The sequence below is a fragment of the Eptatretus burgeri genome, chromosome 8 (genome assembly GCF_056783735.1).
Source record: "Eptatretus burgeri isolate ZD-2024b chromosome 8, Ebu_testis_v1, whole genome shotgun sequence".
Lineage (NCBI taxonomy): Eukaryota > Metazoa > Chordata > Myxini > Myxiniformes > Myxinidae > Eptatretus > Eptatretus burgeri.
Genome location: NC_140968.1, coordinates 21498913 through 21515365, shown reverse-complemented (window position 1 = coordinate 21515365; position 16453 = coordinate 21498913). Strand labels below are relative to the sequence as shown.

Genomic DNA, 16453 nt, shown 5'->3' with positions numbered 1-16453 from the left:
CGGGGGAAGGGCGGAAGAGGATAAGGAAGAGATCCTTTGTTCGGGTGCCGAGTTGGAGAAGGGAGTTGAGAGTGGTTGTTCAGTAGACCGTCGGGTCCTGCTTGGCTTGCGTTAGGGTTGAGGCCTTCGGAAGCTTTTTGCTTCGGCTGGCTCAGTGAGCTTCGGCTGCGGCCTGGCTCGGGAGGAGGCTTTTTGGAGGCCTTTTGCTTTGGTGGTTCAGTGGGCCTTCGGCTTCTGCTTGGCTCGGTAGACTTCTTGGAGAGCTGCTTTGTTTTGGAAGAAAGTCGAGCCGGTTGCTCGGCTCGAGCTGCGAATGGTGGCTTCTTCTTCTTGGTTCGTGGAGCTCTTTGTTCTCCATTTTGGTTCCCGGCTTGGTCCGACTCATCAACCTCTTCTTGGAGGTGGTTCCTCGGGGAAGCGACGCATCGACGGAAAAGATCGGCGCCTCGTCTCACCAGCACATGTTGAGAAGCGCGGCAGGATTCGCGGGAGCTCGGGAAGGATCGCGGCTCACGGCGATTGGATCCAGCTCGCTCTCGCTGGAGCCCGGGTCTGAACAACTTGAAGACCACACGAGGTGGAGAGGTTCGAGATAGGCTCTGGGTTTCAGCTCACCTGTCCTCCGAGCTGGAGCTCGTTATTAAAGGCCTCTGCCACCCTTTATTGAGTGTGTGTGCGAACGTGTGTCCATGGGCCCGTCTAATAAGTAGGAAATTGTTAAGTGCTTTGTGTGCTGTAAATGTTTGCATCGCATTTCGTATAGTCGGAATAGTTCTGCTCTTACGTGCTTCCCTAGTTCCCCATTATTATTAATAAATACCCCAATTGTTAAATGTTTTCAGCTCGTCGCGTCGATTCTTTCATTGACTGAGCATTTTGTGTGTTGGGAGTTAGAAAGCCGTTGGTTTGACGTAAAAGGGGGACATTTGGACCGATGGTTCTCGGCGATTAAGCCGCTCGGAATCGCGCACAGGACAGGCTCTCGCCTCGGCGGTTTGTACCGTACGAGTTCCGTCGAGGGTGGAATACCCCGGTAGTTGGATCACGTGGGTATTTAGGTACATTGAAGATTGGCAATCGATCCTACCCCACGTGATCTGCCGATTGGCGTATTTCGGTTCTTGTACAAGGACCCGTCGCTCAGAGTTATCCGAGCGGCGATCTATATTCCGGGCGATCGGTCGGGCCGATTCGACTTGCGATTCCGTTTGGAGCGGTCGTTTGGCGGCCAACCCCCCCAGCCCGTAACATTTCGTCGACCGAGAATTAACAGGGTCTATCTGAAATTTCATTCAAATTTAGAAGTCCATGTAGAAGGGCAACAGAGGAAACTAAGTAAGATTATTTTATGTAACCTTTATATGTACCTGTTATGTAGCACACGATATGAAAATAAAATGGTATGAGATAGCGGCAATTCCACTTTGAATTTTTGATTTCATTTTTCTCAAACTTTAAAAAAAGTGTAGTTGGACCCTGTTAATTCTCGGTCGACGATTTGGTGTTCAGGAGTGCGATTCGACCCCCTCCGCCTCCGAAGCAAAATTCACGGAGTCGGATCAGGGGTATACGGAGCAAACCCCCCCCCCCCCGTGTCACCAAATTACGAGCGTTATAAATTTTATTCCCAGCACGCAAAATGTTCAGCCAAGGCGAGCTGAGCCAGGTGGGTAGTGAGGTGGATGTAGAGTTAAAATAATCTATGGCTCAGGATGAGATCACCATGCAGGACTCCATTATGCAAGTTGACTATACCCCGCAAATAAATGATGAGTCTGAAATGGGCGCAGCGGCGGAGGCCGCGGTGTACGACACCTCCCCTTCCCTCCGTCAAAATCCCTCCCCAGTCCCCGGCGGATCCACGCCTGGTGGCGAAGCGATTGCCGCAGACTCTCGTGACATGTGCCAGCTATTCATGATTTTGCAAGCAATAAACGGAATGAAAAACGAAACAAATGAAAATGCGTGCAGGATGGAAAACAAGATGGATGGCTTGAATAAAAAAATGGAAAATAACATGTAATGGATAAGAATATGCAAACGATAAGGGGTGAAATGCAGAGCATGAGATTGAATCTCCAGCAGGAAACAAAGAGGGAATTGGAGGCCGTAAAGGAGGGGTGTAAAACAAGACACGAAGAGATGACTGAAATGGTTAAGGACATGGGACGGAAGGCCGAGACAGAGACGCAGGAAATGGGAGCACGACTGGACAGACATATAAACGAGACAGAAGATGGATTCAAACTGGCAAAAAGTGAATTAGTAAAGAGACAAGGGGAGATAGAGCAGGTTAGAGACAACCTGGAAAAAGTAAAAGATGGGCAAGCACGAATGGAGGGAAGATAGAGGATATGAAGGCGGAGTTGCTGGAATGTGTTGAGGCCCGGTGCAAGCAGCAGGATAGCCTTCTTCAGGAACAGAAGGAGAAAATACACTCCCTCGAGGCAGATCACAACCGGGTGGGTCCAGTGTCACTGAACAAGATAGGAGGGTTGCATGACACGGGGATGTGCATGCCAAGCTTGGGGGGAGCAGAGATTTCGGGGTCTCTTGGTCTGATACAAGCCCCCATGAGTGCTCCCGAGTGGATGCGAAATGCATGGGGGAGTACACAGGACAGTGCAGCACGTGCACCGACGCAGACGGGGGTAATAAACTCCCCAGGCAAATGGTTCGGGCTCTGCGGGGGTAGGGCACCATTAGAATCTGGGGGGGGTCCGTCCCTCCATCTGTCCCTCAGGAACTGGGGGGTGGGGTTCGGACCCCGAAAGGCCAGAAGGTGCCGCTGCCTCCGTATGACGGGAAGACGGACCTGAGGGCGTATTTGGCCCAGTTTGAATGCGTGGCCAGGGGCAATGGCTGGAACCAGGAGCAGGGAGCGGCACAGCTCACGGCTGCACTGCGCGGTGCAGCATCCGAGGTCTTTACCACGATACCCCTTGGAGGGGCAACACTGGCAAACCTCCATTCGGCCCTAAATAAACGGTTTGGTGTGGAGCAGCAGAGGGAGCTTGTTAAAGCTCAGCTCAGTGGGCGCAAACGACACCCCCATGAGAACATGGGAGATTTGGCACACGATATTCGCCGCGCAGTGGGGATCGCACATGCAAATAGGAGGCGTCAAAATTGTCGGCTGGAGGGGCCGGGCGACATGCAGTGGCAATCCAGCAGGTGGGCCCCGTGAGAAACGATGCGTTGGGAGCCGCGGCTACCTTTGGCGACCAGGTGCAGTTGGAAAGGATGGTCCAGAACATGGTCGACCGCCGGTTGACAGTGTCCGGACCGGGGCGGTCGGACCCAAGAGGGGAGCGGGATGGGCCATCAAGGGGGCACCCTAATTCGGAACGAGGGTTTGTATAATTCGGAGTACCGGAGGCATGTACCTTACCAGGTGAAGTGTTTTAACTGTGGCCAGGGGGGCCACTTGCAGTGGGGTTGTCACACCCCGCGCAGGGGAGAACCACGGTCCCCCAGATCACCAACTCCGCCCCAGGCAGACCGGAATAGCCGGGCCCAAACATCACCCCCCCCCCCCCGCCAGTCCCAGGGAAACTAAAAAGTTCCGAACATACAGGGCCGCGTTTGGCAGACCCAGATGGGGAAGAGCCCTCAGAGCTGTGACAGGTCATCTATTGTGGCCAAATTGGCAATGGTAGTTTGACAATTCGGTGCAAGATTGCCGGCGTAGGGGTAGACGCCGTTGTGGACACAGGAGCGAGCGCCACGATCATCAGACCTGTGGTCCTTAATTTGAGTGTGGACGGATGGGAAGAGATCCACCGTCTGCAAAATCAGTTTGCAGCTAGCTACCGGGGCAACGGCCCCCATCATAGGGCGTGGTGTTGTGACCCTTAAATTGGGCACTACTAAAAGAAAAGTAGATGTTTGGGTGGCAGAGGTGTGCAACCCATGTCTAATAGGGTTGGATGTGCTGACCACCGGTGGTTGTAAGATCGACTTAGGCCAAGGAGTCATGCAGTTGGGTGGTGAGGAGTTGTCGTTGGGGGGCATGGACACGGATGAGAAGGTAGAGCTGGAGGCTTATAACTCCGTGGTCATTCCCCCGGGTACCGAGGCAGTAATTCCGGCCCGTTGGCAGGCACACCCAAAATGGCAGGGCTCCTGGGGGCCTGGCCGAGCTACTTGCGGGGCAATCAACCCCGGGTTTAGTCATGGGCCACACCCTGGTAAACACCGATGGGCCTATCGTGCCCGTCAGGGTAATAAATGTTAGCACAGAACCACGCACTATTGGATGGGGCACGAAGGTGGCAGATTGCACCCCAGTGGTGGAAGTCGCAGAGCTGAGGGACGATAACATCAAGTCGGACCGGCCCCGGAGGGGGTCTCCAGAGTCTCTTAGGAATTGGCCCGATCCCATTTGCGAGATGGTAAAATGGAGTAGTGTAGATTTGGAGGATGCCCAGCGGGAGGCCTTGCACAAGTTGGTCGACCGACACAAAGAAATCTTCTCCTTGTCACCCGAGGATATTGGACGTATGGGCCTGGTGAAACATCAGATCCACACCGATGGGGCCCGGCCTGTCCGCCAGCCCGCTCGACGGCTCCCCTGGAGCAAGAGAGAGGAAGCTGACGAACACGTAGAAAAAATGCTCAATGCAGGTGTCATTGAGCCCTCGGGGAGTCCTTGGATGTCACCAGTTGTGTTGGTAAAAAAGAAGGATGGAACCACGCGTTTCTGCGTGGACCATCGCCAACTTAACAACGTGACACTCAAAGACTCTTATCCCCTGCCGAGAATTGACGATACCCTCGACGCCGTTTCAGGCTCCAAATGGTTCTCAACTTTGGACCTCAAGAGTGGGTATTGGCAGGTGGAGATGGACCAGACGGGGAAGGAGAAAACGGCATTCTCTACAGAGAAGGGACTATCAGTTCACTGCAATGCCGTTCGGTTTGTGCAACGCCCCCGCCACCTTTGAGAAATTGATGGGGCGTGTGCTGGGTGGCATGCCCTGGCAATCATGCCTGGTGTACCTGGATGACGTCCTGGCACATGCAAAAACATTTTCCCAGGCAATAACCAATTTGGACCAGGTGTTTGGGCACCTCAGGCAGGCAGGGTTGAAGTTGAGCCCGGAGAAATGTACTTTGTTCGCAAAGGAAGTGGCCTATCTCAGACACGTGATAGGCCGCGATGGGGTGAAAACTGACGCAGGTAAAATTACAGCAGTGGAGGAGTGGCCCGTACCCCGTAACGTCAAACAGGTATGGGGTTTTTTGGGTCTTTGCTCCTACTTCCGGCGCTTTGTGGCAAACTTTGCGGAGATAGCCAGGCCCTCCACCGGCTAACGGAGAAGGGGTTGAGATTTAATTGGACAAGGGAATGCCATCAGGCCTTCCTCAAATTGAAGGGGTGTTTGACATCCGGCACCCATTCCAGCATACCCCACCGATGACGGGATGTATACCTTGATATGGATGCAAGCCAGGAAGGATTGGGGGCAGTCTTGTCTCAGACACAGGGGGGCGTGGAAAGAGTGATCGCGTATTGCAGTCGGGCCATGAGTCGGCCCGAGCGAAATTGCGTCACTCGCAAGGAACTATTGGCCATGCTGTCTGCAGTGAGCCACTTCCACCCGTACTTGTACGGGAGGAAGTTTTTGGTTCGAACTGACCATACCTCCTTGCAATGGCTCTTACGGTTCAAGGAACCGGAGGGCCAAATTGTAAGGTGGTTGGAAAAATTGCAGCAGTACAATTTCAATGTGGCCCATAGAGCCGGTAAGACTCATGGGAATGCCGATGCGCTCTCTTGACGCTCTTGTCTGGGAGAAAACTGTAAATATTGCATGAGGCATGAGGAGAGGGACCAATTGGCAGACACCTCCCAGAAGCTCTTAGCCCGTGTGGCCTGGGTGGTAAGCCCAATTTTGCCACTAACCGCAGACGACGAATTTGGCAGTTTGGCGTGGAGCACGGCCCAGCGGGAGGATCCCGTGATAGGGCCCGTGTACAAGTGGGTCCAGGAAAACAAGATGCCCAGTGGGGAGGAAATTACCCCGTTCGGAGCACGAACAAAGGCATACTGGGCCCAATGGAAGACCCTGGAAATAAGGGACAACATCTTGTATCGCAAGTGGGTGGAGATTCCCTCGGAGAGAACTTCTTGGCTGGTGATAGTCCCAGACCAATTTAAAACCCAAATTTTGAAACAGGTGCACGGTACCCGCTTCGGCGGCCATTTGGGCAGGATCAAAACAATATCTCGGGTCCGCCGGCGGTTCTATTGGGTCAACATGGGGCGCGATGTACAGGACTGGCGTCGAGCATGCGACGCCTGTACTGCCAAAAAGGGACCGGCACGGAGGATGAGGGCCCCACTCCAATTACATCAGGTTGGGGCCCCCTTGAGCGAGTGGCCATGGACATTTTGGGACCACTGCCCCCCACTCGCCGAGGTAATAAGTACATCCTCGTAATCATGGACTATTTCACCAAATCGTCGGAGGCCTATGCCCTTCCCAACCAAGAAGCCGGGGTTGTGGCACAGGCCTTCGTAGAAGGTTTTGTATGTCGACATGGGATTCCAGAGGAGCTGCACACTACACTGACCAGGGGCAAAATTTTGAAAGTGAATTGCTAAAAGAGGTGTGTAGGCTCCTGGCAATTCGCAAAACCCGAACAACGCCCCTGAGGCCACAGTCTGACGGTATGGTGGAGAGGTTCAATAGAACCCTTATCCAACAATTGGCCCTCTTCACCGCCGATAATCAGCAGGACTGGGACGAACATCTCCCGTATCTCCTGATGGCTTATCGCGCGTCCCAGCATGGGGCCACTTCCTGTAGTCCGGCGCTGCTCATGTACGGACGGGAGTTGCGAGCCCCCGTCGATTTGCTGTGCGGACCAACGCCTGAGCGTTCCGACAGACACCCAGGGGAGGGCTATGCCCGTCAGTTGGAGGAAGGCATGGAAAAGGTCCAAGCCTTCGCTCGCCGCCAGCTCCAACAGGCGGGTATAAAGATGAAGCGCAAGTACGACCACCGGAGCCAGGCGAGCGAGTACTCTCCGGGGGCGAAGATTTGGTTCTTCAACCCCCTGAGGAGGAAGGGCAGATGCCCGAAACTCACCTCGCCCTGGCAGGGCCTGGGGGTCATCCTGGCGCAAATCAGTGACGTGGTCCTTAAAATTAAAATGGGAACACGAGCCCTCGCCCGGATCGTCCACGCGGACTGCCTGAGACCCTACAAGGGCGACCTTACGCCCTCATGGTTGTCTTGCCGGAGTAGCTGGAGCTGGAGCTACTGCTCCCGCAGAGGCACAAGGCTCGCAGAGCCTTGCTGTGAGCCCACGAGCCCCAGGCAGGGGGTGGAAGACCCCCCTGCAGGGGGGGGCACAGGAAGAACTAGTTAGGGGGATGGGTTAGCGATAATTAGTCCAGCTTCATGGGGCAGGGACAAGGCCACATGGAGCCCGTGGAATGGATTAGTTAGAGGGATTTCAGTTTAGATTTAGGAAATAGGAATTTTTGGAGACATGGACTGACATGGAAATGTGTAGAGGGGACGTAGCTTAGCAACGTAGAGTAAATGGAACGTGCATGAGAATAAGGGATGACGAGGGATCACAAGTTAGGGGATTTAATTAGGAAGGATGGCAGTATGGAATGTTGGTGTGAGTAGTGAAATGGAAAGTGTGTGAGGAATGAGTGTGGGACAGCGGGCCCAAGTGTGTGAGTGGAGCAAATGTGGTATGCATGGTGCGATGACTGATTGGGGGGGGGGGAGGAGTGATCCCACCCAAGTGACCCTGGGGTCAGTTTAATGTTAGTTAGTGGGTTGTTCAAATTTACTAATAGGAGGTCGTTTTGTTGGTGTCGAGAGAAGGCACGAAACCCGTTTGGAGGGGTGCAGGAGTTTATGGACCGGCTGGGTGCGTGGCTGTGGAAAGGTGAGTTTTGTTTAGTGGGCACCCCAGGCACCGGACTAGTCGGCCAGAGTAGGCCAAGGGCCCAAGAGGGGCCGGGATAGTGTAGTGGGCACGGGCGACCCGTCGAAAACGGGACCCGTCGCGCCAGAATGCCACTGAGGCAGTGTAGTGGGCACGGGTGACCCTCGGAAAGGGACCCGGGAGATCAACACGCCACGGGGGCATCGGAGGGGGGCAATGCCAGAGAGGGCAACCCCCCGCATTGCAGGGAGCAGCTCGGCTCGGAGGCAACCTGCCGGCCTGGAGGTGCCATGGTTAGAGTTCGGCAGAGGGGGAGTTCCTGCCAGTTGAGCCACGCTGCCCAGCCAGGACATTGTGCGAGGGCACAAATGAAAATTTGAGGGCAAGGCCCAAATTTATAATGGACACCAACACAGGCGATGGGAATCGTGGTTTTTAGAACCGATAGTTTTAAAGTGAGGCGTTTTTGAAAAGCCCCGGGGTAGTTTCAGGTTAATAAATGTTAGGAGATGTACCCCTTCGCACCATCCATCTCTTCGCTCATTGTAGGCCGCTGGACTCACCTTGGTAGATCGCTGAACTCTGAGGAGGCCATTCTGAGGCTTCATTGGGTCTCGAGACAGGACACTAGTTACTCCCGATTCCCGTCTAAAAAGGATTTTAGGGGTTGGGAGTAGGCTAGGTGGACATGATAGGCCAGCCGGACAATGACGATAAAGGGGGTTAGGGAGACAATTATAAAAGGGAAATAAAAATAAAGAGGGGCTAAATTTTGTTGTGTTTTGTGGCAAACTAAGGGAGTGGGTATGGACAGAAACAGGCAAAGGTGATAGAGTGGGGGGAGACAGTAGGCTAGGTCCGAGCCCGCCTTCAGAGCGGCTGGCACCACCGCACTCCCTCCAGAACTGAAGGAACCACACCGGAGGCCGGCCAGCTTCACCTGCCGGCCTGTTGTGCTGCAGCCGCCTGTTCTACATGGGCTTGCCTTGCCATGCCTAGTTTGCCTACCTCTGCCATGACCCCATGCCTGCTAGCCCTCGTTTGCCCGTGTCCATCCATCACCATGTGCGCCAGGAACATCCAGTTTTGCAAGGACTGCCCTGCAGGCAGCCCGTGCATCCATCATGCTCATTTGTGTTTTGCGACCATCTCCATCCATTCCCCTGCATCAATGAACTTTGAAATGACTTTTACCTACTCCCCTTTCACAGATCACAAGTCCTGGGCCATGGTTAAGTCATGGATAAGTTGAGTGAAAATTGTAAATACGTGGAACCTCACCTGCATGTTTGTTTTAGCGCCGGCAATTTCAGTGAAGTTGTCCGAAAGAGTCCGAGAGTTTGTTTAGTTAGTTACGCAGCGCATTAGGTTATTTATTTTTGGGACACGCATAAAGAAATGTCACACTCGGGGATCCGAAGGTAGAACGTACTAGGGAAAAAAACTTACACATGCTGGTCACACGAAAATTTGACGCCTCGGGACGAGTCTGTAAAAAGGGGAGGGGGTAGCGTTACGAATTTGGAATTCGATTGCACACAACATACAGGTTCCTTTAGTCAGCTATGTCGATAAGTGCGCGTTCCTGAGATAGCTCACCTTCCATTGTTTAAATGTTTAGAAATCGATTCGATGCGCTGCGGATCGATTTAATAGTTTGGGAACTAAACAATGGAGACGTCCCTCCCCCCTCTTCTACGAAGAGGAAGAAGAACCCTGCCGTCCCGTGATTCATGATGTCAACAACTCCCTCCCACCCGTGGTTGAGCGGGGGATGGAGCACGAGGGCACGAGTCACGAGTCACGCCGGGAGCAGGGGAAGGGCGGAAGATATCCTTTCTTTGTTCGGGTGCTGAGTTGGAGAAGGGAGTTGAGAGTGGTTGTTCAGCAGACCGTCGGGTCCTGCTTGGCTTGCATTCGGGTTGAGGCCTTCGGAAGCTTTTTGCTTCAGCTGGCTCAGTGAGCTTCGGCTGCGGCCTGGCTCGGGAGGAGGCTTTTTGGAGGCCTTTTGCTTTGGTGGTTCAGTGGGCCTTCGGCTTCTGCTTGGCTCGGTAGACTTATTGGAGAGCTGGTTTGTTTTGGAAGAAAGTCGAGCCGGTTGCTCGGCTCGAGCTGCGAATGGTGGCTTCTTCTTCTTCTTGGTTCGTGGAGCTCTTTGTTCTCCATTTTGGCTCCCGGCTTGGTGCGACTCATCAACCTCTTCTTGGAGGTGGTTCCTCGGGGAAGCGACGCATCGACGGGAAGGATCGGCGCTTCGTCTCATCAGCACGTGTTGAGAAGCGCGGGAGGATTCGCTGGAGCTCGGGAAGGATTGCGGCTCATGTCGATTGGATCCAGCTCACTCTCGTTGGAGCCCGGGTCCGAACGACTTGAAGACCACACGAGCTGGAGAGGTTCGAGATAGGCTCTGGGTTTCAGCTCACCTGTCCTCCGAGCTGGAGCTCGTTATTAAAGGCCTCTGCCACCATTTATTGGGTGTGTGTGTGTGTGTGTGTGTGAACGTGTGTCCGTGGGCCCGTCCAATAAGTAGGAAATTGTCAAATGCTTTGTGTGCTGTAAATGTTTGCATCGCATTTCGTATAGTCGGAATAGTTCTGCTCTTACGTGCTTCCCTAGTTCCCCATTATTAATAAATACCCCAATTGTTAAATGTTTTCAGCTCGTCGCGTCGATTCTTTCATTGACTGAGCATTTTGTGCGTTGGGAGTCAGAAAGCTGTTGGTTTGCCGTAAAACGGGGACATTTGGACCGACGGTTCTCGGCGATTAAGCCGCTCGGAATCGCGCACGGGACAGGCTCGCCTCGGCGGTTTGTTCTGTAAGAGTTCCGTCGAGGGTGGAATACCCCGGTAGTTGGATCACGTGGGTATTTAGGTAGATTGAAGACTGGCAATCGACCCTACCCCACGTGATCTGCCGATTGGCGTATTTCGGTTCTTGTACAAGGACCCATCGCTTGGAGTTATCCGGGCGGCGATCTATATACCGGGAGATCGGTCGGGCCGACTCAACTTGCGGTTCCGTTCAGAGCGGTCGGTTGGCGGCCGATCCCCCGGCCCGTAACAATATATATTGTTAAGGATTCAGCGACGGAGGGATTCTCAACCCACTCCGGCCATCTCCGGGGTTTATAACGCCGGCTGGCTCAGCACAGGCCTTGGGTCACGAGTCTTCAATCGCGATACCAACGTAATCCTGGACCTTACCAGTTGGGGAAATAGAACCCCGGTTACAGACTGGTTTTGTCAGATACCGAGTGTTTTCTGCCAGTCTGTAACCATTTTGGTTTTATATGCCAATCGAACGGATCGTTCCTCGACGCGACACAAATTAATCCATAGCGGCAACTTCATACGAACCAACCAGATTTATTGGGGAACATCGGGGAACACAACACAAGCAAAATATTCACGACAATGTTTTTATTAACAATCTTTAACCCGTTCTTACCTAGGGAACTACGGATTACAGGTTTCGAGGGGGTCCCGACCGAGATATGCCTTAAACAACATGCAGACAAGACAGAGACAGACAGACAGCATGCAGACAAGACAGAGTACTTGGTGATGTTTCATGGACGAGAGGAAAGTGTCAAAAGCACAAATGTCACTCGTAACAAGCCGATGTCCATGGATTTGAGCCCCCAGCTCGAACACGCCGCGTGGCAAAATGGCGCTCGCCCTTTTTTCGCTGATACTCTCAGTATCCCAGGAAGTAATGGCACTTCCCCCAATCTCAGTAGGTGTGTATGTGTGTGGTCAGTGGCATCTCCATTACAAGCCTTAGACCTAGCATTATGGTCAAACAAGGGTCATGTGTTCAAACTTCACTAATTCCTTCCCAAAAACCCAAACTCAAGACAAAAATTAAAAAATGAATTTTTCTTTTTAAAACCTCAACCTCCCCTCCCTCTCCACCATTTTTGATTTATCGGCTGGAGAAATATCAATCCGTTCATTCAAAAGGTCAACTTTAAGTGGACACCACAAAATACCAATTAAAAAAATTATTCTGTTGTCCCATTGTCACAAGACAGCAATTAGAGAATGCAAAGACAAATAGGGAAGCATACCTTTCTGACAGCTCGGCACGCTGTTCAGTTCGCTCCAAGTCATGCTCAAGAACCACCAACTTACGAGCAACCTGCAGGCAACAAAGAATGTGAAATTTCGAGCAGATTCCACGTTGTGCCTCAATGATGCTGCTCATTTTGTGAGGCACTGTTCTGAGTGCAGTATACAACCAAATGAGTGTGCAAAACGGGAAATAGCATCCTCACTGCACCTCCTCGTATTTGCGATCAGCTTCCTCTGCAATGTGCTTTGCTTCTTTTAGCTGAGCCTCTTGAAGTTCCATCTTCTCCTCATCCTGAATTGCCCTGTTTTCGATCATCTTCATGCCTCTAGGTCAGGCAAAGGATAGATGTTGCACGATTACACAGACAAGAAAACCCTCAAGATTCCCAGTGCTCAGGTTACAATTGTGTGAAACGCTCAGGAAGCAAGATATTAAAATAAGTACACTTTAAAAAAAAAACTTTAAATTGAAGAACTGCTGAAAGAGAAAGAGGTTTTAATTACTTACAATTGGACAGCTCATTGTTGAAATGTAAGAGCATCACAGTCATCAGGTTACAAGGACTTTTGGTAAAAGACTAACATGCTTCAGAGTCGACTTCAAAGGTGCGCTCCACAGAGCTATCATTTTTGTGTAAAGCAAATCTTTGGAAGGACCCTGCTTTCGACATTTTATGTCAGCTGGCATTGATGTTGAGATGTGTATGAATATCAAATAATTCAGTGTAAAAAAAAAAAAAATTTGGTATTTTATAGAGATAAAGATAACAATGGCCTTTGCCAGGGAGGGGGGGAGGAATAGGGTTTGGACATGAGATTATTTTGTTTCCTGAAGCATCCTGCAGTTAAAAATGCTTGGTGACAACATACTAAATCAGACAGTTTGATTACAACAAGGGGTAACTGTGTTCCACAAATTTGAAAGAAATGTTGAAGATGTGGCAAAAAAAGTCACAACCACAAATTAAAAATAAACATTGGGGAAATACCCCTGGTAGCAGCTGGATAAAATAACCAGGGAACCACTTGTCAGCATGGATGACCCACAAAATATATAACGGAGAAGAAAGTAAATACCTATGGAATTTTTTTTTTAATGTCGTGAACAAACTTTGATACATCACGGGTGATGAAGGTTGCGGTCAAGTTTCATCAGAATTGCATGTGTAGTTTCTGAGAAGAAAGCAAATATACATCTTTTGGGGGACAACCTCCAGAGACCTCCTTAAGGCCCGATGTTTTTCATGCCATGAACAAACTTTGATACATACACGGTGACGGGAATGTTGTGGTAAAGTTTCATCAAAATCATACATGTAGTTTCAGAGAAGTTGCAAGTATATGTGGACAGACGGATGACGCGCCATCCCATAAGCTCTCCAGAACGATGTCCGAGGTGAGCTAATAATAAACACACCATAACTGCATGGTATTCCAACAATATTCAACAAAGATGAGAAATCAACCCCCTAAATTCAGGATGACAATCCTATTATATTAAACAAGAGTGAGAATTGCTTTTCAATACATGTCCCATACTAATATGATCTTTTCTAAGTACAAAAAGGGCACAACTGTGAAAAATTGACGAAACACCTTGAAACTCATCCCAATAAAGCCATGTCCCAAGTTTCAGTTGAATATGTTAAAGCAGTGATCTTCACTATTTTTTTTAGTGCGGACCACTTTTGCCGATAAGACATCAGCGTGAGCTCCGTCACACTGCCTGCAGGACTCCATAATGGCTGTCATTTGGCCCTGCCTCCAAGTACTCTCTTTTTTTCATTATGGTTACCGGGCTGCAAGCATAATTGTTTGCATACTGCTATCTACTGATGTCGTTATGTTACTTTTATGCTCAACATTGGAACACTCATTTGAAACCATTGGGTCAATTTGATAGCATTTTATGATGGGTCGGTTTCACATTTGTGTATTATCAGCTGCATGTCAGGCGATGTACTTTAGGCCACCAATGGCTCGTAGGCCATGCAAAGAAGAACAGGGTGTTAAAGGGTATAGGAAAAAAAAAAGTGTGCAAAAAAAAAATAGGTGGGATGGACGGACAGCCGGACAGCAAACCTAAAGTCCCCTCCAGTGAAATCAGTAGAGGACTAATAAGGTGGATGTATGTATGTATGAATGTATTGTTACGGCTGTGGAAATTCGCAGAGCACCATATAGGTCCTTAGATCAGTTATGTCGATAAGTCTGTGTTCAGATAGATTTCCCCACCGATGTTTAAAGGGTTTTATTCGTATAACCGGGCTGTGATCTTTGAGTGAGCCGTTTTTCTTTTGCTATCGTTATTTTGGACCAACCGCTTCACAACAACCACCTCCACCACCAACATAGCTCTGACCAACCGCTTCACAACTACATCGCTCTGACCAACCGCTTAACAACAACCACCTCCACCACCAACACCGCTCTGACCAACAGCTTCACAACAACCACCTCCACCACCAACATCGCTCTGACCAACCGCTCCACAACAACCACCTTCTCCACAATGCCAACCGCATTTCAACCACAACCACCACCTTCTCCACAACACCAACCACAACCACCTTCTCCACAACGCCAACCGCATTTCAACAACCGCCCTCACACAACCACCTTCTCCATGACGCCAACCACAACCACCTTCTCCACAATGCCAACCACCATCTCATAAACCGCATCTCCCCTAATACCCAACGACGAAACATCGCTTCACCTTCGGCTCTGCGGGCGCCGCCATCTTTGCGCCGGCCACGGCAAGATTGCTGCAAACAAACGCGGGGGTTTCCTTGTTGCCAGCGACGATTTCTACCACGTCCGCTCGCTCCAAGCTTCGCCTCGGAATTCAGATCAGGAGATCAAGAGGGGCGGAGCCAGTGGGGGTCAGAGGGGAAAGAGCGGAGATCAAACCTCGCCTCACAAACCTTATAAAAAGGCGCGCAGAGCGCCAGTTCAGGCAGTCGGTCGGGGTTTGGAGTGGTGTGAGGAGCAAGGTTCGAGTCCAGTGGAGGGCAGTGAAGGTCTGGGTTCGCCGAGGAGACGGAGCTGGGAGCACAGCAGGCCAGCCGTGCCATGCAGAACTGCGCGTTCGTGTGTGGGACGTGGGGAGAACCGAAGAGAGGTCGCCAGCCAGCATCAAACGGTCTGAGATGATCGGGCTTCGGGACAGTCCGAGCATCGCTGAGGGACGGACGGGCTCTTAAAGAGAGCATCAACTCTGAAAGAGCATAAGACCCATTCGTTCCTCTGAGGCGTTGCCAGCTGGGCCAAAATCACCAGCCCGGACGGGGCCTGGGCCGGACCGCGGTCACGATAGCTGCCGTGAGGACGGGACTTCGCGGGTCGCCCCAGCGAGGCACCTCAAAGGTGAAGGTAACCAGCCTGGCCTCGCGGAGCTTCTGCGGTCATCACAGCTCCGTGAAATAAAGATCCAAGAGGTCCAGTCTACCCCTCGTCTTTCCTGGGGTTTTCTCTTTGTTGCTTTTGAATTAACGTTGTGGCGCCATGTCCATAAGTAGAACTGTATAAGTGTGTACATAATAGACAGACGGTAGTAGCTCTTTTGCATTGCTTTTGTTGGTTGTATACATGCGTGCGTGTTCGGCCTTGCATAATTGCATACCTGCATGACTGCATCACTGTTTACGTGTGCTTTGTAAATAAATGTGCTTGTTCAAATGTTAACCCGTTCGTTACGTCCTCTTCCCTTAATTGAACTGCCGTTCTGCGTTCGGAATATAGTTGGTTTTTAAATAGCCGATAAAAGTGATCGGGTCCAACGGGGCTGCGCGATAATACCCCGCTCGTTTATCCCAAAACGAAGCGAGCTGCTTAAGCGGCTCGTTTCCAAGCAGCCCCGTTGAGGTAGTCTCTCTGTAGTCTGCCCGCGCGATTAATTAGGTATATCGACAATTCGGCGATTGACCCTGTAGCGCGGGTAGAGTGTTGACTAGGCTGTGGTGTGCACCCAAATCACACCCGTGGCTGGTTTTCGGCGTCGATCCGGAAAGCCGCGACTAGATTGTCCGTTCGGTGGGCGAAGTGCCCGCTATTGGTCAAACACGGTCGTTCGCACGCCGGCGGGCGAGAATCCTACAACAGTATGTATGTATGTATGTATGTAGCGTTGCAGCCGTCAAAAAGTATTCACACCCCTTGACTTTTTCACATTTTGTTGTGTTACAGCTTGAATTTAAAATGGATTAAATTTCAATTTTTTTGTCACCAATCTACGCAAAATATCCCATAATGACAAATTGAAAACATGTTTTTATAAATTTTTACAATTTTATGAAAAGGGAAAAAGCTGAAATGTCTTGCGTCAATAAGTGTTCAACCCCCTTTGCTACGACACTCCAAATTGAGTTTAGGTGCATCCGACTTCCTTTGATCGTCCTTGAGAATGATGTCTCCACAACTTGATTGGAGTCCAGTTGTGGCTGATTGAATTGATTGGAC

General features: G+C 51.0%; 1 protein-coding gene across 2 annotated transcripts in view; it reads right to left on the bottom strand.

Moving 5' to 3' along the window:
* Window positions 1–16453, bottom strand: part of LOC147021275 (uncharacterized) — a 63545-nt gene that overhangs the window by 16549 nt on the left and 30543 nt on the right. For both annotated transcript variants that reach the window (XM_085891099.1, XM_085891100.1), the window contains exons 3-4: window positions 12201–12318; window positions 11989–12059 (exon numbers count right to left, since the gene is read on the bottom strand). In XM_085891099.1, coding sequence (XP_085747225.1) covers window positions 11989–12059; window positions 12201–12318 — 189 coding nt within the window. The remainder of the gene's footprint in view (window positions 1–11988; window positions 12060–12200; window positions 12319–16453) is intronic.